Below are 24611 nucleotides of genomic sequence, written 5' to 3' on the forward strand. Positions count from 1 at the left end.
AACAAAACAAACAAAAAAAAAGGAGCAAAGGGAGAAAGGAACGCAAAGGAAAATAAAGAGGGATGGGAGCCCCCCGCCCCTCAGCCCCGGCACACCGCCCCACGCTACCGGTTAACGGGCGGCGGCTGCCGTTTTTCCTCACAAAATGGCGGCTCGCCAGAGCCCCGCCGAGCACGTGATGGCCGCCGCCACCACCCCCTCCCTGCCCCGCGCTGCCTCACGGGAAAGCGAGTCCCACCCCGCCCCGCAGAGGGGAGCGGCAGCCCGACGGACTACAGTACCCAGAGTGCACCGCGGCCGGGCGGGGGGGGGGCCCTCTGCCTCAGGGTTCCCCAAGGGTTCAGCGAGCGGTTGGAAGTCACCAGCTCGGGGGGCCGCCCCCCCCCCCTCCCCAGGAGGGACCCCAAAAGCCCCGCGGGCGGGCGGCTGAAGCCCCTTGTCGTGGCTGCCTGCCCCGGCCCTCAAGGGACAGCACAGGCCCTGGTGCGGTGACACAGGGGCTGGCCTGCCTTTGGTTTGGGTGGTGCCGTCTCCTGGTATCCCCTTATGTAGTTTATAAATGGTTAAACTGTAGAGAATCTTTTGGAGAAGAAATGTAACTATTTTAGTAACTACCCCAAACGGTTTCAAGGGGTTAGTAAATAAGAAAGGCTGTCTGTGGCCCCCAGAACATGGTGACCTAGGGCAGGGACGCAATAAATACGGACATTGTCTGACAAACAGGTGGTAGCAGGGAGATCATTAGGCTTAATGAGCAATCAGGCAGTTAGAATGTTTTGCCAACACGAAAAGTGAGCCAGAGGACAGGTGAAGAAGATTAAGATTGAGGAAGAAACGACCCTCACTCGAAACAAGGTCCACCAGAAGGCACAACGATGCATGCCCAAAAACTTATTATAACCTGTAAATGAATTATTGGAAATGAATATGCTAATGTTTGCTTGGAATTACATTGGATCTGTATACCTGTTGTGTATAAATTTAATTTAACAACAGTATTGCGTGTGCACAATAGGAGGAGCGATCCCCAGCACACCTGGTGCCACAATAAGGAATGCCGCTTTCTGAACTTTAAACTGAGTCTTAGAAAGTTTTATCCGCCGGTTTGTGGTAAATCCCCATGTGTTCCCGAGCCCACTGGAATTCCAAGCTAACTCCCAAGAAATTGAGAGAGGGCTTCCCCCTTCCCCACTGAAAACGCATTGGAAAAACAAAACACCCCTCCCTCAGGCCTATGTCGCTGGACAACAAACAGGCACAAAGACACTGGGGGGGCCGGTCAGCACCCCCCAAACTGCCCCTTGGTGTGCTCCCCCTTGGTGTGCTCTCCCTTCCTCTCAGGTGGGTACTGCCAGTGAGGCAGAGCTGATCCCTTCCCGAGGCATCAGATGCCACCATGGCAGTCCCCAATGAGAGTCTCCCCATCCCACAGCTGCCCACTGACTGACTGCTAACTGGTTACCTGTGGGGAGGACAGTGTTGGGGCTCCAGTGGTAAAAACGCGCCTTTAAAAAGTCATCCACGTGTTACAAAGCTTGCCAGTCCTTGGGAGGCGATCAAATGGCTTTGCAGATGTACAATAACCTTGTTGTATTGGCACAACTGCCAGAACTTCCACTCAAATATGAGGAAAAACTTCTTCACAGGGAGGGTGACAGAGCCCTGGAACAGGCTGCCCAGGGAGGTTGTGGAGTCCCCTTCTTTGGAGATTTTCAGGATCCACGTTGATGCAGTCCTGAGTAACATGCTCTAACATGCTCTAGGCAATCCTGCTTCAGCAGGGGAGTTGGACTAGATGATCTCTATGGTCCCTTCCAACTCTAAAAATTCAGTGAAATTCAGTGAAATTTGTATTTATTTATTTTTTCTTTTTTTTTTTTTGGCTTTTTATACTAAGCTTCAGTCTGCTTAAATCAAAGGGTTGTTCCTCTTCTGTGATCCCAGGCCTGGATCAGCACTGCAGTAGTTTTATGAAAGCCAGAGTGCATTGGTCTAAGAAAGTTTCTGGTCCTGGCCCTTTGCAAGGAAGCTTCTTTTCTTTTTCCCTTGGGGAGAGCAGGGCCACCTGCCTCGGTACAAAACCTCTGCTTACGCTGTGCCACCATCGCTGATGAAGCCTATCACTGTAGTATGGGCTGCAGAGAAGGGTTGTCTACCTCGTTCCCAAGCAGCTGCAAAAGGCACCATTAGGACAGGAATGGGAGGACGGGGAGAGGCTCCTTACAGAGCCTGCCTCAGCCACAGAGACATGCCAGGGATTGAACAATGTCTGTGGCTTAAGGATGCAAAGCTGGACACTGAGAGACCTGGGCAGGCTGAGCAAGCTCAGGACACTCACTCTCAGGGACACATCCCCACGGTGTCTCCAGCACCTCTCTCAGAGAACTTACATTACTACTAATATGGCAATCTTTTGGCTCTCATCCATTTTTGCAAAGTCGACATCTCTGGGCAAAATCTTGTTGTCTCTTTTGCTCTCCCATCGTCACCCCATGAAACTTTTTTTTCCCAGCAGCAGAGCAGACCTGTCACCCCTTTTTTAAATCCCAGCCACTATTTTTTCTTACCTTGGCTGGGCCAGTAACCGCTGTCTGTGGGGTGTTGTGATAAGCTACATCAGCAAACTGATTTGAGTTCAAAAATAAAGGTTAAAACCTCAGATCCACTCCACTTGCATAACCCTGCAACTGTTGCGCTTGGACAACCAAAGAAGACAGAGGCTGGGGACAGGCCTGGCCATGGATGAGAGAACAGTGGGTCTTCAGACACAAAACCCAAGTCTGAGCCTGCAGGTTTCAGCAAGTGCCCTGCTCACCGTGGTGGTTCTTGTGCTTACTTTGAATCCCCACGCATTTAAAATAGTTCTGTTTTCATGGCGGGGTTAACCTGGGCCCATGGGCTCATTGAGCATCTGTGGGATTTATCGTACAGTTTACAAACAGATGAGATTTGGTGTCTGAAGAACAACAAAGGTCCTTTATAAGCCAAGAAGATGTGACTTTGTTGTCCTTAAAATGAAACCGCAATGAACAGTTCTTCAGAACAAACCTTGACAACTGCAGAGGGAATGAAAAAAATTCCTAATTGCACAGCTTGGCATGCACTGGGCAGCAATTAAACCAAAGGTGGTGGGCCAGCAGGCTTATTGTTCCCTTGGCAGCCTGCCGCAATGGCCACGTGTGTTGGCTTGGGGTGTCCGTGGGGCTGTAGCGATGCAAAGAGCTCTCCCTCGGCTGTCCTCCTCAGAGGGAGCTGCTGGTCTCTGTGTCAACTCTGTCACTCAAACAAGCATCGTCTGTGCCAGCGCCTTGCACCAAACTTTGGGCACAGTGGGCAGACACGGGTGGCAGCCCGCTGGAGATGTGCTTCTCCTGCTTTTGGCCCTTGACAGTTGTCCTGAGGTCTTTTGTCCTGACTGAGTCCTTCCCATTGTTCTCGAGCAGCCGCTTGCAGCGATAAACCCATGACAGCCCTGGTTGCAAGGACTTCCAGCTGCAGCGGACTGCAGAAAGGTGGGCCGAGCAGACGTGGCACAGCAGAAAACTGAAGAGGCATAATCAGTTAAAATAGGTTTAAATCCTAAGTGGAAGCAAGAGGCGGTGCTGCTTAGGCTGTTAAATTTCGGATTACAGCTAATTGACCTAGAGCCAAGGATGGAGTTAATCTCATTTGCTAATATCTATTAGACATCAGGGTTTAAGCAATGGATTGGGAATGATTCTCTTGCCTTTCCATGACTAATGTATAACCTGGCAACTCTCGTGCAGGAAAAGAACATCATCTCTAATTATTTTGATCTTGGCTTCAAGCTATTTAAGTGTAATAGTTGCAAGGCCTGGTTGTGAATAGCAATTAGAGATCCCCTTGCTTGCCTTTTACTGTGTTTCAGTTCATCTGTCAAGCTGGATGTGAATCATTACAGGTTATTTGTGACTGGATAAGCTGCAGGCGTTAAACCCAGGGACTCGCTGGCATACAGATGAAAAATATGACATACTGAAGCCATAAAGTACTCTTTTGTAAAAACTGTCACCCTAGTGCAGAGCCTCCCGTTCAGTGGGTGCCCTCAGAAGTACTTCAGCAGCCCTTTAGGAGCAGCGAGTGACCCAGAGCAGGGGAGAAACTTTGTTCTTCCAGAGAATTGCTGTGTTGGAAACATGGGCCTGGAATATCTTGAGAAGGCCTTGCATCAGGAAAAAAACAAATCACCCACATCATAGAGGATAAAGCTCTACTTTGATTTAATTAAGGATCGCTCCTCTTGGCAGATCCCCTGGCCATGGTCTTGTGATCTGCCCTGCCGGAATAGAGCAGGCTCCTGTGCTGAACTGTCCCCCACAACAGCCTGGAAACCCAGACAGCTACTGCTTGAAGCACACAGTGTTCAAAGAGCAGCTGAAGTTGCCTGAGGAAGTGATTGTGCAGGAAATGTGCAAATGGCACGCAGCAGTGCTGATTTCTGTCCTGTATTCCGGCAGTGCAACTACTCTTTATATAAATTTTGCCCCACTCCAGTGCCTGGGGCATACCTGTGCTGGCCTAATGTTGGCATCCTGAAAAATAATATCGAAATGCTGAATGCTTGAGAGAAAGGCAAAAATATTTCCATCTGTGATATATATTTTTTTTCTTGAACTGTAATCTGCCCACTTCTGCTCCATGACTCTACCTACAATATCCACCTGCCTTTGTGCATCCCCAACCGCTGTGCAGAAGGCTGCCCGGTGGCTTTCTGGCATGGAGGAAGAATAGTAAAAGTTTGAGAAGAAATCTTCCCTCTGTCTGCACTGCCAGAAGGCAGCTGTAACCATGCCAAGCCTGACTCGTATTTTTCTACTCAGGCTCTAAGTCTGGTGCAAAGGCTCCACAGCGAGCTGAGGAAGGGCTTGGGGAGACTGGCTGATGTCTTGAGCTGTAGCCCAGGCCCTGAGTCGCTCAGCTGCTAGCAAGTTGTTCCAGTGAGCACGTGCTAACTGGTAGATCTGGGCGCACGAGGAACTGTGCTGGTGGTAAACATCTGGATATCCAGACCAACTTGTCATAATCTGGGTTAAATGCAGTTTAGTTTAGCCTCAGTACACGTCAGATTTCAAGACACATGTTTTCACTTAAAAACTTGTGGGGGTTCATTCCTTGCTCTAGAATGGTTGAAAGCAAGATGATGATTTCTGTGCTAACCACTAGATGGTCCTCTTTCTCAAAGAAAAAAATAGCTCCAAAATAGAGCTGCACATAATTAACAGTCTCATCTAGTTGCTCGAAATGCCATGGTTTTTCTGAATAGATTTGAACAAAACTTTTCATCCATCCTCCCAACTCAATTAGTGCAACTGGGCCTCTTACTAATCAGCGAATACTTCCCAATTAATATCAGTTAAGAATTTCCAGCTCCAGACAGCACAAGTGTCAGCGACTGACACACAGTTTATTAGTCTGCATTGCTTAGAACATTTTATAGTAGCCTTTTGTGAGGGCAGAATGACTGACAGCAAAAATGGTAACTTCCACGTAGGTGTCAAACAGGGAAAATGGTCTGTGCTGTGGAAAGACTCACATTGCCGTGCTGGCAAGACTAGAAAGAGTAAATGGGATGAAAATGGCATTTACTTCTGTTTTAAGATGATAGGATCACTTAGCAAAACAGCAAAACAAGACAGCAAGACAGGATCCTACAGATCCTGGAGAGAAAAAAGTCCTCACTCTGGTGATTGCCACTAGAGATCAAGAAAGGATACCCACATTTTCTGGTCAAAATCAATGTGGAGAGCAGTAAGGGAAAATATCTATGATGCAAAACCATGAAGGGTTTTACTTACTTAGAAGATACCCTCTCCACGCAGCGGAAGCACAGCCACTGCCTGGTTCTGGGATACAGATTGATTTTTAGGTAGGGAGCGTTTGCAAGGTTCAAAGGGAACACGCTAAAAGGAGGTTGCTGAAGAAAGCACGTACATACATTATTGATTGTGTTAGCTGTAGAAAGACCTTTTGTGCTATCATGGACTGGAAGTGCTCTTCACATTTTGCAGTTGTAATCCTGAGTAGTCTGAGTAAACTCTTGAAAACTTGGATGAGGAAGACACTTCTTTTAGCTGTTACTGGGTGGAAACTGGAGAATGGAAGAGTATTTCTCATTTGTGTTCATACACACGCCCATAAAGGGATGAGGAGTAATGGTTTTAAATTGAAAGGGTGGATATTTAAATTAGATATTAGGAAGAAATTCTTTACTGTGAAGGGGGAACAGGTTGCCCAGAGAAGCTGTGGCTGCCCCATCCCTGGAGGGGTTCAAGGCCAGGCTGGATGGGGCTTGGAGCAACCTGGTCTGGTGGGAGGTGTCCCTGCCCAGGGCAGGGGGTGGGAACTGGATGATCTTTAAGGTCCCTTCCAACTCTAACCATTCTATGATAAACTATTACATGTAAATAAGAAATTTATTTTCATCCCCACAATTAGTGGTCATACCCTCCTCGGTAGCGGTGGTGGGGTCATCTACTTGATAAGTGGATACTGAATAAGGGCAGGGCCAGGCAAAATTTCAATCGTGCTTCCCTGTATGAGTACCCCAGAGATTGCCCCTGGGAAAAAAAAAAATCTCATTTCTCTTAGGAGGTGGTTGCAGTGAAGTAGTGTCATTTGTATTTGAGATTTTCTCAGCTGGAAGCAGCTTTATAACAAAATTAAACAAAAGATTTGCTATTGAAGTTCCACTTCATCCGAACGGGATTGCAGCATTTCCTATCCAGTCCCACTTTATGGACCAGGTCATGCCCTCAGAGCCCTGCCTACTAAGCACAGGCTTAAAGATTGTTTCTGCAGGTAGTCAGTCTCACCAGGAGCAGAGCATGACCTTGTGTCTGCAAAGGTCTCTGCAAGAGAGCTGCGGTCCCCAGGCTTCACATCCCAGCCTCTCCGCAGGAGGAGCGAAGCTCCTGCCAGTCCGGCTGCTGCTCCTCTGCAAAACTTCCCAGTACACATGCTAATTAAAGCAGCGAGGTCTGTAGCAGCAAGACTGCCACGACATGATAGTCAGGGGATAGTGTTAAAAATAGATGCACAGAAGAGCTGCCTATTAGAGAAATACAATATTGATCGAGGTATTTGCCTCATGCAGGAGTTGTTTCCCCTGCCACAAAAGCAGTAAGCAGCTGCCTAAGCAGGGAATCACAACTGGTTTCATCTGCTGCTTGGGTGCTGTGCTGCAATATGGCCTAAAACACACGCCTGGGTGAGCCCCTAACCCAGCTGTGGTTTAGGGGCTCAATGGGATGAGAGCTGCAGTCACGGCAGATCCCAAGCAAAAAGCAAAGACAGGACCACAGCAAGAGGAGCAAGGGCTGGGAAGGGGCACGTGGCCTGGCTGCTCCAGCTTGCTGGCCCTGAGAGCTTCCCACTTCGTGCCTCCTCTTTCTCCCCACACCTCATCCCCAGGTGTGAGCGTTTTCCCCCACAGACATGTTCTTCAGACAGAGCATCTCAGCCGGGCAGTGTGGAGAGCTGGGCTCTCCTCTGTGGAGAGCGTGGCAGCCGGTGCTGCTCAGGTTTGCCCGTGTCCCCCCCATCTGTAGGGATGCTGCAGTGGTCCCCTCCCCTCTGCTGTCCTCCTGGTGGGCTGGGAGAGGTCCTCAGTCAGGTGTCCTGCCAGGACCCCCTCTGCAATCCCCTGGCGCCGCCCTCAGCTCTTGCTCCCTGCCCTGATCAATGGCTTTCTAATAGAGCCACAGTTCCCCTCCCTTTGTAAATTTAAATTTTGCTCACTAGTCCTGCTGACGTCCTCCTTGGCTCCCCCTCCTCCTTCAAGCCCACTTCTCTCCAGTATAAAAGGCACAAGCCCCCCCAGCAGCTGCCCTGCTTCTGCTTGGAGCAGCGGTGACCCGAGGAGCAGCTTCGGTGCAAACAGGTGAGTGCCTCCCTCCAGCTGCTTCAGCGCTCGTCCCGGCTCGCTCTTGCTGGATTTCCATTTTTCCTTCTTTTGCTTTTCTTCTTCAGCTTATCTGCAGTGAGGTGCACAGCCGTGCTCTGCGCTCAGTAACTTCTCTCCAGTTTTTGGAGACCCCGCGGGCAGTGCTGTGTCCCCGCAGGGACCCTGCCTGCCCCTCAGCCCTGAAACGAGCCCTGGGCACCAGGCCTGGATTCACCCGGGGTCTGAGCTCCCGGGGGAATATCCAATGCTGCTTTCAGAGGGGGTTTGAGCTCCTGGAGGAGTTTCCAATGCTGCTTTCAGATGGGAAAGCCATTCCCGTTCGCGTTGGAGAGGGGGGTACGTAGCCACTGATTTTGAGTACGATGCTGTCTCGGGGTTTAAAGAGTTAATAGCACCTCATCTTCTGAGGACATCCATGGTAGGTTTAGACCTGGTGGATCTGCAGCAGAGTTTGAGTTCGGGATGCTGAGAGTTCCCCTGTGCATGGAGGGAGAGCCAGGCTGGTCTCCCAGTGCTCATGTGAGGCAGACCCATGGCAAGCTGTGACACTGCTGCTGTGCTGTCACTTTACGAGTGGCTTTAAAGTGCTGTAACTTTCTCCTCTCACATGGATGGAAGTTGCCAGATTGCTCTCACTGATGTTGCTCAGCCAAAATGTAAAGGCTCTTTCTGCTTAGGGACCAAGCAGAAGTTGACCAAGTGGCAGCTGCGCTGACTTCTGTTGAGCTCCACGAGCAGAATTATTCCCGAAACTTTTAATTGTGTCAAGTTTTGCTGAAACTAGTAAGTTTTAAAAGTTTTTGGTGGTCATTTAATGGTTGGAAATGGACGGTACACACAGAGTGACTGTAGGAGGTCTTGGTTTTTTCCATTTTCCCTTTGGAAGGAGGCTGCAGGTCTGTGGGCTAAGGCAGGTCTGGAGACCACAGACCATCTCCCAGCCCCATTGCTCCTGAAAGGCCTGAGAGTGGGTAACCAGGATTTTGTACTTATCCTTAACGCCTAGTGGCAAGGTGGAGCTGGGGTTAGAAATGCTCAGCATCATGCGGGGTCAAGTTTGTGGCATTATCTCTGCCTCAGTTTCTCCCCGTACAAACAGGGGTGGGACAATTAGGAGGAGGAAATTTAGGGAGGATTGGAAGTGCTGAGCCCTCTGATTATTTAGGGATGACGTGTTACTTACTGCAGAGCAGTGGAAGCCATGTGCTCCACAGAAATTCTAGCCAGGTCAAAGATATAAGCAAAATATTCCATAAGTATTGGCACTCTAGAAGGTGGTCGGAATGGCCGATTGGGGCACAGGACCAGCTGGTGGAGACTGGGACATGGCATTGCTTAGGAAAAAGCTTGTGATTGTGCTAAAAGCTTTTTCCTGTATTTTCATCTTTCATCAACAATGAAATCAAGGCAAGCTCTTCCTTTCTGTCACTGAGTTCCCAGAAAACACAGCAAGTAATCTGGAAAACCTGTCAGCAGCCCTGTAAACACACCAGAGAGGTTCCTCAGAACAGCTGTTTGTCTGAGTTTCAGGCTTTGCTAAACATGGAGCAACAAGAGATGTACACCAGCTGAAAGAGGAAGCAGAATTCATCCCATGTGGTTTTACATGCTAAGCTTGTTTAGTCCTGATTGTTATGAGACATTCAAGTTAGAAAAAAGTTAATTCACAGTTCTGTTGTGATTACGGGTTGAAATCACTTTCCGCTAAGCTGTCTGCTCTGTCACTGTTAGTGAGAAGGGAAAAAAAACCTTCCCTGAATGCTAGGGGTTAAGGAGCTTTTGACCTTGCATTGTAATGAAAGACACAACGCGTGCTCGCGCTCGGGAGCATCTTGCATCCAAAGATTTTCATTCCTGCCCTGTTCCTGCAGAAGCCGGATGCATTGACAGGATCAGGACATCTAACAGTGGAAATTTCCATAACTGGAAATGTTACTTTTGCATGCTGGCTGCGAGAGGGTGAGCTGATAAGGGAGGAATGTTCCCTTTCAGCAACCCTTTCTCATGCATTTAGTTGTAAAAGAGATTGTGTAAAAATGCAAACGTTAGACGTATTTTACAAGTGAAGACAGCATGATGGATGTGGCTGAAACACGCTTTGGTGGCCACTGCCCATGGTGACACAAAGTCAGCGGCAAGCTGAGGGCCAGGACTCAAGTGTCCTATGAAGCCATGCCAGGGGCTTCCACTGATGGTGAGAAAACACTCAGGTTGTGAGACTTGGCTCAGTAGATGCCTCACTGCACAGCCTTCACCTTCCAGCAGAAATACCCAAGACATCCCCGGGGTCAGTGTTTCACAGAACTTAGCCATAAAAAGGCTGTGATGGATAGGAACACGCTGTTACAATTGACACCTTCCTTCACCTTGAGAGCTCTAACTCGTATGTGTTTCCCACATTCACTTTTCTCCTCACAGCCTTCCCACCACCGCTCCATCATGTGGCATCCGATTTCGTGGACACCACGTGCCCAGTGGTCACCAAAGCACTTAAAGCTGGTCACTGTCTACGTGCTGGTGCTCTTGGTATCGCTCAGCTTTGCTTCAGGACAGAGCAGGCCATTTAAACATCAGATAGACAACAGAAGTAAGTATCAGCCTCACCTGATGTGATGTGATGGACTCTCATACGGTGACCCTGCAGTCTTTGGTGCATCGGGGGCTCAGGGTTGGGCTGTTCAGCAGCAAATCCGTGTGGTGTTTCTACGGTAAAACAGGAGAGTCTGGGGTCCTATACTTCCATTTACACTTGTAAGAGCATATACAGAACTTAATTCCTTCTCACAGCCCTTAATTAGTCAAGGGAAACAGTGTAATTTTTGATAAATACTGGAGGAGACGTACAAAAGAAAATGTGAAGCAGTATACATTCAATATTTAAGGATCAGATTTTCAGCTGTGTTCTGTAGGCCTGGGTTAGTTCACAACTACTTCTACAGAGTAATGAGAAAGAAAGAGAGGGCCAGAAGCTTCAGTTTGCTTTAGAGACACCTGCATTTCTGTCTGGAACCACGACTTGTCTGAAAGGCAAAATACATGTCATTGAAGGGTCTCCATTCAGAGATGCTGCGAGGAACCGAGGCTGGCCAGGTTAAGGGACAATACCACATGTCCCATGTAAAAGCTAACACACAGTCCGAAAGATTTTTGAGAAAAATCTTTTATCAGGAAACCTCATCTTCCCCCAAGGGGCAAAGGCTGATAATTGTACGTGGAGCAGGAGAGAGGTGGGTGCGGGGAGTAAGGACGTGGGCTCTCAGGAGCACAACTCTCCCCTTTCAGAGAGAACTAGGCGTGTGGGGACCCTCAGGTTTTAGGTACCCAGGTGAAAAAGAAATGGAATTACTTGGGTTTTGGTGGGCAGGAGGGGTGTTAACTACTGAGTGGAAAGACTTATATGATGCCTTTATGGAAAAATTCACAGCCAAAGTAGTTTATTTATTTTCTCTGTTCAAGCATCAAAATGCACAGGGAAAAAATTCTGCTGCCTTGCCCAAGACTTTCATAGAACTTGGATGACATATAATGCACTTACTTAAATTGAAATTTATTCCTGTTCCTGACATTCAACCGGCTTTAGAAGGATCTGGTATTTCCTTGGGGTGGTATCATCTCCAGTGCTTTGTAGATTTTCCCTGTTGCTATATCTTAGTCTTTTAATATAACTTCACCCCTCTCCACGCTTGGAAGAAATGGAATTACTTGGGTTTTGGTGGGCAGGAGGGGTGTTAACTACTGAGTGGAAAGACTTATATGATGCCTTTATGGAAAAATTCACAGCCAAAGTAGTTTATTTATTTTCTCTGTTCAAGCATCAAAATGCACAGGGAAAAAATTCTGCTGCCTTGCCCAAGACTTTCATAGAACTTGGATGACATATAATGCACTTACTTAAATTGAAATTTATTCCTGTTCCTGACATTCAACCGGCTTTAGAAGGATCTGGTATTTCCTTGGGGTGGTATCATCTCCAGTGCTTTGTAGATTTTCCCTGTTGCTATATCTTAGTCTTTTAATATAACTTCACCCCTCTCCACGCTTGGTCTAAAACGAAACTAGACTCTAAAAAAAAGTCAAGTATAAGTGTACTTCAGATGCATTAAAAGAAAAAAAAAACAAACAAAAAAGTCATCCATGAAAACAACTTCCGGTCTAAAACGAAACTAGACTCTAAAAAAAAGTCAAGTATAAGTGTACTTCAGATGCATTAAAAGAAAAAAAAACAAAACAAAAAAGTCATCCATGAAAACAACTTCCTAAGTGAACAAGAATTACCTTTTTATGTTTACCTCTCACGTGGGTACCCCCTCTGCAATCCAGTGGATTTGTTAGCCTGGGGAGATACCGTACCTGGTGCATACAGCAGGAATGGAAGCTGGGCAGTAGGACCTTCAGGACTTCAGCTAGGAGAAGACAGTTTAAAAGTGGTGGTACAGGGAGCTACCATGGTCTTTCTAGATGTAGGCTTCATTGTAACCTCTTCCAGGGTTTGGATCTACTTTAAAGCACGCTGTGCTCTCCAGAACTGATGAGTACTTTGGCTTACGATCACATTGCAGGTTGCAAGCCAGATGGATGAAAATTTATTTTGCATCTGAATCGTCTTCCTTTGGGCTCCATATATGGCTGGTGACCCTCAAAGGCACCAGAAAGTTGTGTGTCTGGCTGCAGCCTGTCCCCTTGTTTTTTTTTGTTTTTTTATTTATTTTCCTGGGCTACAAACGAGCCATCTAACACCCTCAAGACGTTCAGAAAATGCTGCCTTTAAGTACAATGGCAGATGCTTCACTGTCTGCTTTGAATTCCAGGTCCTGAGATCGATCCTTTTTGGTACGTGGGCCGTGGCGTTCGCCCCATCGGTCGGTTTGGGAAGAGGCAGCTGAGAAGCAGCCGCGGCAGCCTGAGGCCCGTCAGCAGGCACCTGGATTTCATCTTGAACGCTTTGTGGGAGCAAAAAGTGTCGGAGACAGAAGACAACAACTGGTGATCCCTGTTCCCCAGGCAGTGACCCAACCTCTGCTCTTTGAATTGTGCCCTGCTCTGCACCTCAGACCTCCAGTTCTGCTTTTGCCTAGCAGTCCCACGCTGCTCTTCCTTCTGCTCCTTCTGCAGGTTCCTTCAAAAAGAAACATATTCAGGGTGCAGGTAAAAGACAATGCATGGACACTAGCCCCAAGTGCAACCATAGCTTATAAAAATATTTCTTTGTCTTAACATCTTACCATTCTCCTGATGCTGTTCACTGTAATGTTAGGTTTATTGAAAAAAAAATACACAGCTTTTGTGCTGGGATTTAAACTCTGCAGTGTTAAGCGTATCATGAAGCCTTCCTGTCACGTTGCAAAGTCAGTGGCTGTTGATATGTAAAAATAAAAAGCAATGGTTGGAAGAAAGAAAAAAAGGCTCTCACTGATTTTTAACGTACCTGCGTTAATGGCACAAAATGCTGGTGCTCTGTGTGTAGTTGTTACATAGATTGTTCACATCCACTCACAGGGAGGTAGCCCTGAACTACCTCTTTATGATTCTTCCTTTACTGCTGGAGAGATACACTAATGAACAAAAAGGAGCTCCTATGAAAGATAAGTATTGTCTCCCTGCTGAAAAAAAAAACGATAAAATTGGCTAATTAAACACTTCAGAGTAGTTTTGTGCCTACTGCATGTAATCAGGCACCGTTAATCCAAAAGGGGTAAGGGTCTAAACTCACTCATTCCCTTTAAAACAATGTCATCATTTTAAGTACATTATCTGACCAAGCTGAAGTCACTTATTGAGGATCACAAGCAAGGTACCACCTACTACTTTAGTCCACATCGATAAGCCTGGGCTTGTGGCTCAATCCTCCTGTTTGCCATGGTAATTAGATTTGTTATGTTAATTTTATAAGAAGTGTTATTTACCATGTGTTTAATCTTGATTAATAACTATCACCAGCAATAACATTTGAACGCAGTTTAATCTATGGTTTCTATCCACAAACCATAGCTAACAATTTAGTTAATGGCTGAAAGTTAAATCCAGGCCATGAATCATTCCGCAAAAGACAAATTAGAATGAACCTGCATTTCTAGTTTTGCTTTGTTAGAATTTACTACTAAAATTTACAGAATCACAGAATCTTCTAGGTTGGAAGGGACCTTAAAGATCATCTTGTCCAACCGTCAACCTAACTGACAAAAATAGACACCCACAGAACAAACAAGGAGCATCATCACTAAACCATATCTCCCAGCACTACATCAACCCGTCTTTTGAACACCTCCAGGGATGGTGCCTCAACCACCTCCCTGGGCAGCACATTCCAATGGCTGATAACCCTTTTGGTGAAAAAATTTTTCCTAATATCCAGCCTGAACCTCCCCTGGCACAACTTGAGGCCATTTAGTAGTAGTTGAATTAATAGTTGCAGATAATTTAACCCTTTTTTTGTGAATGGTCCATCAGCAAGGACTGGATTTTAATTATAATATGGTAGTTACTTCTATTTATAATCCAATATATAACACCCAAAGGAGCTTAAAAGAACCCCCTCAGGGTGGAGAAAATATGCTGATAAAGAAATATTTTGGATCAGCATTCATTGCGTGTGGCTCTGGAAATACTAGACTAAGATTACTGGGAGATCACCCCATTAATTAACGTGTGCATTAACGTGTATTCCTCCCCCCAGCTGAGCCTGGTGATTCTGCAGAGCTGCAGGTCTCCTGGGCTTGCCGTGGGGACGGGTGGTTTGTGGACGGGCAGGACCCGAGCTCCGTGTGCGGCAGCCTGTTCCGCACGCTGCCGGGCCAAAGCGCACATAAATCCGAACAACAGAGAAGAACTTTGGGTTTTTCTTTATGAATCAAGTCCTTGAAAAGGCATTCTTTTCATAAATTGCTTTTACTCTTTTATAATTTCTCTTGACAATAATTCTCGGTGAGTATGCAGATAACAACAACAAGGCAAGCTTAATATTCACTCAGACTTAATCAAATAGATCATATAGTCTTCATTTTACCCATTAAAATATTTTCATTTATAAAAATTAATCTAAATATAAATATTAACACTAAAGATTGAAATCACTCGATGACAAAATAATTCTTTGTGTGCTATAACGTATGCTTTTATGATTTTTTTTTTTTAAAACAGTAAATTATATCTTTGCACATATTTGGCACAATAAACATTTGTAAAAATTCAAATGCCTTATAGCAGGTGGGATTTTTTTTTTCTTTTTTTTTTTTAATGCCTACACGGTACACATTTTTCTGTCAAAGAAGACTGGATATTTTAACATTATAACACAATAATAATTGCTTTTCATGCCTCTTAAAGAAAACAACCTATTCCAAACTTTGTTGGCTTGTTTAAATCACGCTAACAGAACAAAAGCCAAAGAGTTATTCTATTAAAATTAGTCATTTCTGTATTGATATTACATACACAAGATTAGTTATTATTTATTAGACGAATATGTAGACCAACCACCATTAATGACATTTCATAACACGCATACCTGCATAAACCGGAACCTGGGAATGTATTGTATACGTACACGAGAACAGTCAAGGAAGGAGGAGGAGACTGGATAACAAAAAAAATAAATTACTAGGCATCCTACTCTGTTTAATCTCCTTTACCAGGTTGCATATATAAATAAAATCTATTTGTTTTATATATATATTTATATATTAAACAGAGTGGGCCAAATTCTGCTCTCACATCTGTGCAAACCAATTCCAGAGAACTCGTGTGAGAGTACAAGAAGGCATAATTTCACCCAGAATGAACACATTGTGTCAGATCTTGGGCAGGTGGAAATTCCTTGAAGGGATGGAGCAATGCTTATGTATTCTAGGTGGGAAGATGGTAGTATTTATTCTGAGAGTCCCTTACATGCAGCTGGACATCAGAGTACTGACAAGCTGGATGTCAAATGTGGGTGGCAGATTTGCAACTGGCGCTGTTCTTCCAACTGTCCCATCCAACCATTCCTCACCTTCCCCCACTAAATCCAGCCTAGCCAGGAAGTTTGCCCAGTTTTGCTCATATTTGCCCAACCCTAGACATTTCATGGCCTGGTGTCCCAGGGGACTGCTTTCCTGCTGCATGACAGGCAACGCTGCTAGTGGGTGCTGGATGGGAGCACGGGGCAAGGAGCAGCTCTCCTCCTCCTCTGGTACCCACTGTCCCAGGAGACCTCACCACTCCTTAGTCCTGGGGGGACACTTCCCAGCCCATAGCACATTCCCCTCAACTCAGTCTGCATTTGGGTACCTGCTCTGCACTTTGTGTGGAAGATACGCGATTCACTGGCTTATCACCTCCTCTAACGACCTCCTGTGTGTTCTTCAGAGCAAGAAGTACCACAAATGGGCCATGTCCTCCTCAAAAAGGGTGAGAAGAACACCCTGTAAGCAGCATCTTCCCTCCTGGGCATCTGCTCAAGGCCCTTCTAGATTGGCTCACCTTTCAAAGGTCTGAAGAAATGAAAGAAGATATTTTACTATGCCTGATCCAGTTTAGAGTGGTCCACTGGTAGTGGGATGCACGTGGCACCAGTGACAGGCCCCAGCTACTATGTTGGCTACAGACTAGTACAGGAAGAGAGATTTGGGCTACATCTGCCCCCTCCTCAGAAAAGCCAGGAAACTGCAGAAGGGACTCTCTTACAGGTTGCAGCCGCCAGCCAGTCACAGGGATCTCATCCACAATGCTTTTACTTTCTTTTTCCAATCTTAAAGATTTGGTCAGAATTTATTCTGAACTAGAGTGTGGTTGGACACCACCAAGCTGACAATGCTACCAAGAAGAACAAGACATACAAAGGTGTGGGTTTCACAGCCGTGTTCAGGTATTTCCAGACACCAGGATCGTAACTCAGCAGACATCTGGTCCACATGTGCTGCCACCAATTCACGGTTCAACCTGACACCCATGTTCCCCCCTGCCACCAAAAGCAAAACACCTAGCTCTGGAGTTAGATCATTTAACTCTGCCAAACCTACCCTCAGCCAACAGAGAAGTCTTTGCACAACGCATCTCCTCCTACAAACCCTGTCACAACTTCCACTGCCCCCCTGGGAGCAGAGCTAGGTATCCTCATTCTCCGCTCCCACCACGCAGCTGAAAAGCAGCACACGCTGCACCGAGTTGTTCTTACTGCTCGACAAGATGGGTGCCTTACATGAACAGTAAGAGGCCAGCAAATATGGATCACAGGTCTGCTGTGTTCATTCTGTTTGTACGAAATATTGGCCTATAATTAGATGGACTGAGTTTACAAAAACATACTGCAGTTGAAAGACGACATACTTTAGTACAATCAATGGGGAGAAAAAGTGCATCTTAAAATGTGGAGCCTTGCTTTTGAAACTCAGCATCCTTTCTAGAGTCTTGTGAGAACTTTAAGGCAGAGTTTCCTTTAGCAGACCACAATGCTGAAGACTTGGACAGCTTTCTCAGTGAGGTATCCAAACGAAGCCCTATAACTGAGGCATTGTGGGTTCTTGAGGGTCCATTTTCAGCTGGACATACACAATGGCTGTTAAGTAAAGGCACTCTAGTGTACAGCCTTAGGCAGTGTGTTATTGGCAGTAGGGAAGTGTAAGTTTAGTACATCACAGCAGATCCTATAGCAGGTTCCTAAAACGGAGAGGGACAGGAAAGAAAAAATAATAAATGAACGAAACACAAAACAGGCTTGCTGAAGCTTCTAGGGAGGAGGTGCTTCCCCTTCCCACCTCCCCACAGATCTAGTGGCAGACTGCTCTGGGACAGTCAGCTTTGTTCCTTATCCCTCTATGGCTGCTCTAGAAGAAAGGACTGAGAGCTGACGGGTGAGGTTTGCTCAAACCCTGCAGAGCCAACGCGTGGCCTATCTACCCCTTACACTCTGCTCAGGCAGCCTTTGAACAGGTCTCAGAAATTAATGAGATTCAAGGTGACTCTCAGGTGCTGAGTTAGAGCGTGCAGCTGGCTTCGTGAGGGTCTGGTTCAGAAGTCTGAATTGCAGGGGACCACTAATTTATTTGCATTTCAAATAAGGGGAGCACATTCCTGGAGACCTGACAGCCGGAATGCATTCACGCAGGCAGGAGCAGCCAGCTGCTATACTGCGGCATGGAGGCAGACAGCTTCCAAGGACACTCATTGTATCTGCTCAGAGCTGCTTCTGCAATCTCTATTCTTTTTCCTCAAGCTATTAAGAGAAATTTTGTGAAGATGCTGAAATATAGCTGCCTACACATGTACCGCTCTCTCTCTATTTACTGGTTTTAACAACAGTTTTAAAAACATCTGTTATGACTTTACCATTAAGTCCTTGGCAGTGCTTTTCCTCTCTTTAGTTCTTTGCGTTAGAGATCCTTGAAGCATGAAGTTTCTGTTAAATGTTCTGACGGTGGTAACTGGAGAATCATCTATTTTTTCACCTGGGAAAAATACAAAAAGATTTCTCACATAACGGATTGGAGCAGATGTAACAATACTCCTGAAGAGTCACAGCTTCTAGAGATAAAACTTCCTGTAAGATGTATGAGGAAAGCTGGATTTAATTTAAATGAAAAACAGCAGGCCGTGATACTCTAAATTTTTTAAAGTTTGAGGCCATGTCAATCAGTCGAATTACACAAGAGTAAACCAAGAGTTAGGCAAGGTGAAACAGGCCCTAGGCTTGTCAGAGATAACGCACTGTGGGCTTCAAAAAAAGAGAGAACATGACAGAAAAAAGCATTTTCTTTTATAAAGCCAATTCACAGCCATAGTCTAACATACCAGGAACATCTCTGAGCCACATCATACGCACTGAAATCAGCACTTCTGCTCCTATTCATTTGCTGCTGCCACAACTTGCACGGAAAGTGGCGATGCTTTTTAATGTGACAAAAGGGTATTTTATTTAATGCAAGTTCAATGGGAAATGAGGAAGGTGGATATATTTGATGATCTCAGAGGTCCCTTCCAACCATGGTGATTCTGTGATTCTGTGATTTAGGCTTTCTCCTGGCATTTTACAACTTAATCTTTTCCCTGCTTTGCTAAACTGTACATTATATTGAACCTTAACAAAGACAGACTCTATATAGAGGGTACATAACAACTTAAGTGCACCTTTTATTGGTGGAGCTGGAAGTTTTCTTCTCTGCTGTCTTGATGTGTCTATTGTATGCATCTGTAAACAAGACGTATGTATTACTCAACTCCGTTACAGAAAAAGAGGCAAGATTTCCCCAATGTATTTTTGAATACTACATAATGTTCTGGCACCTGGTTTGTTTGCTTTTGATCCCGTTTCCTTGTCAGGCGAACACATGGAGCCACGTTCAAGCCTGCAACAGTGAGAGCTGATATTCTGCTCTCAATATCTGAAATCTTCAAAGAAAATAAAAGAGAGAGACAGACAGATGGGGAGGGGGAAAAAGAAGTTTTAAAATTACTGTGGATGCCACTACTAAAATATATCCCTCCCCCAGCCAAATTCTCTTTAATCAAAAAATATAAACAGATGGCTAACTTCTTCAGCAATTCAGACACTTTCCTGTATTCTTTAGTCCTGATGTTAAAAGAGGCTTAATTTGTTAGTAAAGATGGAGTAAAAGAACCATCCAACCTACCGTGTGACTCCAAGGAAGAAGCATTTTACTCCTTTTGAGCAAAAAAAGAAAGAAGAAAAAAACCCCATCTGCCCTTCCCCAGTTACCTTTAGCTGCATAATCCCAAACTCATCCAAGCTCTGTTTTTTCAAAGGTTACATTCAAGGAACGACTTTGCGGGACACATTTCCTAATTAAAAATTAATTTCATGCACGCACCAAGTACACCCTCCATCACAAAATCTAAACATCTGATCTTAAATATTTATAATTTACGTGTTAAACACAAACATGCATAAATGCAGGTACACATTATATAAAAACACTCAATGGAAAACAAATTGCTAGGAAAAACAAAAGTCCAAGAAAGGAAACATCTAGGGGGAAAACAGGCTGATGCTGAGAATAGTGGAAACAAATGATGCCAAAAGGGAAAGAAGTGTCAGAGAAGTCAGACGTATAACCCGACTGAGTCACGATGGCTCCTGAAGCTGTTCATTCTGCAGAAGACCTTCATCTGGCCTCTGTCATCCTCCTTGCATAGCTTAGGCCTCTCTCCTCCTCATCTCTCAGCCTCATTAATATAGTTACCGTAAAATAACGACTGAAGCCAACAAAACATCACTGACAGTTTGACATCTAGTGCAGCAGTGCCCTCCTGACATGGGTGAGATGTCAGACTCTCAGATCTCTGCTCAGTCCTAAATTGAGTGTGCTACTGCTGAGTGAAATAGGCAGGGACCTCCCATTAAAGCCTGGAACAGGCAGATCAGGGTGCCTTGCTTGGCACAGACTGGTAGAGAAATCATTGCCAGTGCTACCTCATTCAGCTTTTAGCACGAGATCACGGCGTTCTCTTCTGAGCCCCAGACTTTCTGGAGCCTGCCAGAGAGACACTAGATTGTAGCCCACAGGGCAATTGCCTTTTGGGCGGGATGTGTGCTGCTTGGCAGCTCCATCCCAAGGCAGGCCTGCAAGTGTAAGTGTTTCTGCTCTATTTTAATATAAATATATTTATATTATATAAAAATTGAAATATATAAAGATATATATTTATAACAAACACAAAATATATATATAAATTAATAATATAATATTAACATAATAGTTTAGTATACTAATATACAAATTATATATTATGATTATTTATATATTATATATTAAGACATAATAGTAATATATAAAAGTAGAACAAATATAAAAAATAATTAATATAAAATATATTTGAATATATTAAAGTATATAAAAATAAATATAAATAAATTATTTTCTCTGCACTTGGCTCACTGGCTGGTTGCCCTTGGCCTTTTTCAGTAGAATGGTACCAAAGCCTGGCTTTTCTTATAAAGTACTTTACAATCTGCTGATTAGATAAATGCCTGAGCCTGCATTCGCAGCCTGACCACAGCCACGCGTGTGACACAGATCACACCATGTGTTTCCTGGGAGCAAGGAGCAGGTTCAGTATTAGTATAGTAAGAGGCTGCTGCACTCCCACCTCCAAAAACAAGCTGGGGGAAGAAACAAACAAATAGAGCATATTTGGCTGGGCTGAGTCAGGCATCTCAGTTAAGGTTTGCTCGGCTCCTGTGCTGCAGTCAGCATCCTTGGGTCATGAGTTCACTGTGGTATGAAAGAATATTGAAAGCAAGAGTGCGTGGAGAAAAGGTAAGTGCTGGGCAAGGCAGCGTGAAACCTGCAGGCAGGGAGGAGCTGCTGTCCTCACCTGAAGCTCTGCGTGATGAACCTGGGCGGCTGCGGTGGCCACCTGATCCTCCAGATCGGCCAGCTCAGATTCTGCTGTAACGCTGTTGATCTTGCGCGCGGCGTCCTCCAGGCTGGTCAGCTGCCCCTCCAGCCCGTACACCGTGCCGGCTGTCAAGTACACCTGCAGGGCCAAGGCAGGGAGAGGGGGCAGTGAGTTCTGCTCTGTGGACACAGAGGTTTGAGCAGACTACATCTTCCACCATGCCCTTGAGCCTCCCCCCTTGCTAACCCACTACAGGGAGACCTACCTGGCAGAGGAAAGTCATGGGGGAATAACTTGAAAACACACATCTACAAAGAGAAGGGAGGTGTGAGGGGCTGCACTCCGAATACAATGGTATTCCAGAACAGATTTGTTCCAGAGTCACCAGCAGAAAAAGAAAGCTGAAAAGTTTGCTTTTTTATTTTTTAATTGCGTAACAAAACCCGTGAAGTCATGAAGTTCATGAGGACGAACTTCTCTCCTGTGAAGGTGGCAGAGCCCTGGCAGAGGCTGCCCAGAGAGGTGGTGGAGTCTCCTTCTCTGGAGACATTCAAACCCCACCTGGACACATTCCTGTGCAACCTGCTCTGGGTAGACCTGCTTTGGCAGGGGGTTGGACTAGATGATCTCCAGAGGTCCCTTCCAACCCCACAGCATTCTGTGATTCTGTGCAGTCTACAAGGGGAAGTCAACACCTCATATAAAGCTGTGTTTATTGAAACATGCCTTCTGGCAATCGAAACTGGGTAAGAAAAGCTGCTCAGCAGCATATGGTTATTAACTTCTGATACAGTAACTGTGCTTACATGTACAACACAGTTTTCCATCCCATCCTGCTCTCACCCAAATATACAGCAGCCAAAACCTTCCTGTCTCCTGGCCCTTTGGAGTGAACCTGTGCAGGGTCTTATCTGGGCCACGTAAAAGAGAACAGACTTTATCACCTAGAGATTTTCCATAAAAACAAACAACATTTAATATTTTAACCCACCTATGATATCTCTGGTAACTGCAGGTAAAGATTTCATTTCCCATTCAGCTCCTCAGAGCAATAATTCATGATACGGTGTTTTATATGTTTCTTTTATTTCACAAAGAAATCTAAGGTACGTGGCTCGATGGAGGTCTCTGGTTTACAGAAAAGTGCAATTTTCAAGCATTTGATTTTGACCTCTGTGATTAAATTGTGCAGACTCATGCAAAAAACCCTGCACCTTCTGCCTATTTACTAGAAACTCAAGAGACTATTTCCATGAGGCTGGTATCAGCACAATGGAAATGAAAGATATATTCTGATTTTCCCCACTGGCAGCCTCACTTGCTCTAATAGCAGTAAAGACTGTGGTGCTACAAAATTAGCATGAATTAAACATATTCTGTGGCTGTCTTCATGGTTAGAGGGGCAAGCAAACAGGATCTGAACCAGATCTTTGAGCAGATGCCTTCACTTAATACCTGTTTTCCCCTCAAGTCATTGTATCTACTTACAATTCCTAGGTTATGCAGTCCTTTGATATAACAAGTATTCAAATAATTTCTGGCCATGCTGTGACTTTATTAAGATTAAGATTTAAGTAAGTGTTTAATTTTCATTATTTTTTATTTTATTATTGTTTCTTAATTGCTCGCAATAGGGTTTTTTTCCTTTGTATCAGTTGTTTCAAAATGTGTAAAAATATTTACACATTTTTTCAGAAACAAATTCACTACATCTTGTATGAACTGCATCTTGTAAGACCACAGTATAACTGTAGGTGTGAAACCTTTGAAAAATGCCTCCAAAAACAAGCTGGGGGAAGAAACAAACAAATAGAGCATATTTGGCTGGGCTGAGTCAGGCATCTCAGTTAAGGTTTGCTCGGCTCCTGTGCTGCAGTCAGCATCCTTGGGTCATGAGTTCACTGTGGTATGAAAGAATATTGAAAGCAAGAGTGCGTGGAGAAAAGGTAAGTGCTGGGCAAGGCAGCGTGAAACCTGCAGGCAGGGAGGAGCTGCTGTCCTCACCTGAAGCTCTGCGTGATGAACCTGGGCGGCTGCGGTGGCCACCTGATCCTCCAGATCGGCCAGCTCAGATTCTGCTGTAACGCTGTTGATCTTGCGCGCGGCGTCCTCCAGGCTGGTCAGCTGCCCCTCCAGCCCGTACACCGTGCCGGCTGTCAAGTACACCTGCAGGGCCAAGGCAGGGAGAGGGGGCAGTGAGTTCTGCTCTGTGGACACAGAGGTTTGAGCAGACTACATCTTCCACCATGCCCTTGAGCCTCCCCCCTTGCTAACCCACTACAGGGAGACCTACCTGGCAGAGGAAAGTCATGGGGGAATAACTTGAAAACACACATCTACAAAGAGAAGGGAGGTGTGAGGGGCTGCACTCCGAATACAATGGTATTCCAGAACAGATTTGTTCCAGAGTCACCAGCAGAAAAAGAAAGCTGAAAAGTTTGCTTTTTTATTTTTTAATTGCGTAACAAAACCCGTGAAGTCATGAAGTTCATGAGGACGAACTTCTCTCCTGTGAAGGTGGCAGAGCCCTGGCAGAGGCTGCCCAGAGAGGTGGTGGAGTCTCCTTCTCTGGAGACATTCAAACCCCACCTGGACACATTCCTGTGCAACCTGCTCTGGGTAGACCTGCTTTGGCAGGGGGTTGGACTAGATGATCTCCAGAGGTCCCTTCCAACCCCACAGCATTCTGTGATTCTGTGCAGTCTACAAGGGGAAGTCAACACCTCATATAAAGCTGTGTTTATTGAAACATGCCTTCTGGCAATCGAAACTGGGTAAGAAAAGCTGCTCAGCAGCATATGGTTATTAACTTCTGATACAGTAACTGTGCTTACATGTACAACACAGTTTTCCATCCCATCCTGCTCTCACCCAAATATACAGCAGCCAAAACCTTCCTGTCTCCTGGCCCTTTGGAGTGAACCTGTGCAGGGTCTTATCTGGGCCACGTAAAAGAGAACAGACTTTATCACCTAGAGATTTTCCATAAAAACAAACAACATTTAATATTTTAACCCACCTATGATATCTCTGGTAACTGCAGGTAAAGATTTCATTTCCCATTCAGCTCCTCAGAGCAATAATTCATGATACGGTGTTTTATATGTTTCTTTTATTTCACAAAGAAATCTAAGGTACGTGGCTCGATGGAGGTCTCTGGTTTACAGAAAAGTGCAATTTTCAAGCATTTGATTTTGACCTCTGTGATTAAATTGTGCAGACTCATGCAAAAAACCCTGCACCTTCTGCCTATTTACTAGAAACTCAAGAGACTATTTCCATGAGGCTGGTATCAGCACAATGGAAATGAAAGATATATTCTGATTTTCCCCACTGGCAGCCTCACTTGCTCTAA

At 45.3% G+C, this 24611-nt stretch overlaps 2 protein-coding genes across 6 annotated transcripts in view; both read right to left on the minus strand.

The window, feature by feature from the left end:
- EIF1B (eukaryotic translation initiation factor 1B) overlaps positions 1–11505 on the minus strand; it is a 38820-nt gene extending 27315 nt beyond the window's left edge. For all 4 annotated transcript variants that reach the window (XR_001412051.1, XR_001412047.1, XR_001412044.1 and 1 more), the window contains exons 1-2: positions 11460–11505; positions 10529–10627 (exon numbers count right to left, since the gene is read on the minus strand). Coding sequence is in view for 1 of the 4 variants with exons in the window: in XM_014942183.1 (XP_014797669.1) it covers positions 10529–10627; positions 11460–11490 (130 nt within the window). In the remaining 3 variants the exon portion in view is untranslated. The remainder of the gene's footprint in view (positions 1–10528; positions 10628–11459) is intronic.
- Positions 11506–16033: 4528 nt separating this feature from the next.
- The window catches only part of MYRIP (myosin VIIA and Rab interacting protein), a 414556-nt gene continuing 405978 nt past the window's right edge, over positions 16034–24611 (minus strand). For both annotated transcript variants that reach the window (XM_014942311.1, XM_014942322.1), the window contains 5 exons: positions 23261–23422; positions 19181–19285; positions 19025–19085; positions 18227–18345; positions 16034–17557 (listed from right to left, as the gene is read on the minus strand). In XM_014942311.1, coding sequence (XP_014797797.1) covers positions 17525–17557; positions 18227–18345; positions 19025–19085; positions 19181–19285; positions 23261–23422 — 480 coding nt within the window. In that variant the 3' untranslated portion in view covers positions 16034–17524. The remainder of the gene's footprint in view (positions 17558–18226; positions 18346–19024; positions 19086–19180; positions 19286–23260; positions 23423–24611) is intronic.

Source organism: Calidris pugnax, unplaced genomic scaffold (assembly GCF_001431845.1).
Source record: "Calidris pugnax isolate Ruff unplaced genomic scaffold, ASM143184v1 scaffold23, whole genome shotgun sequence".
Lineage (NCBI taxonomy): Eukaryota > Metazoa > Chordata > Aves > Charadriiformes > Scolopacidae > Calidris > Calidris pugnax.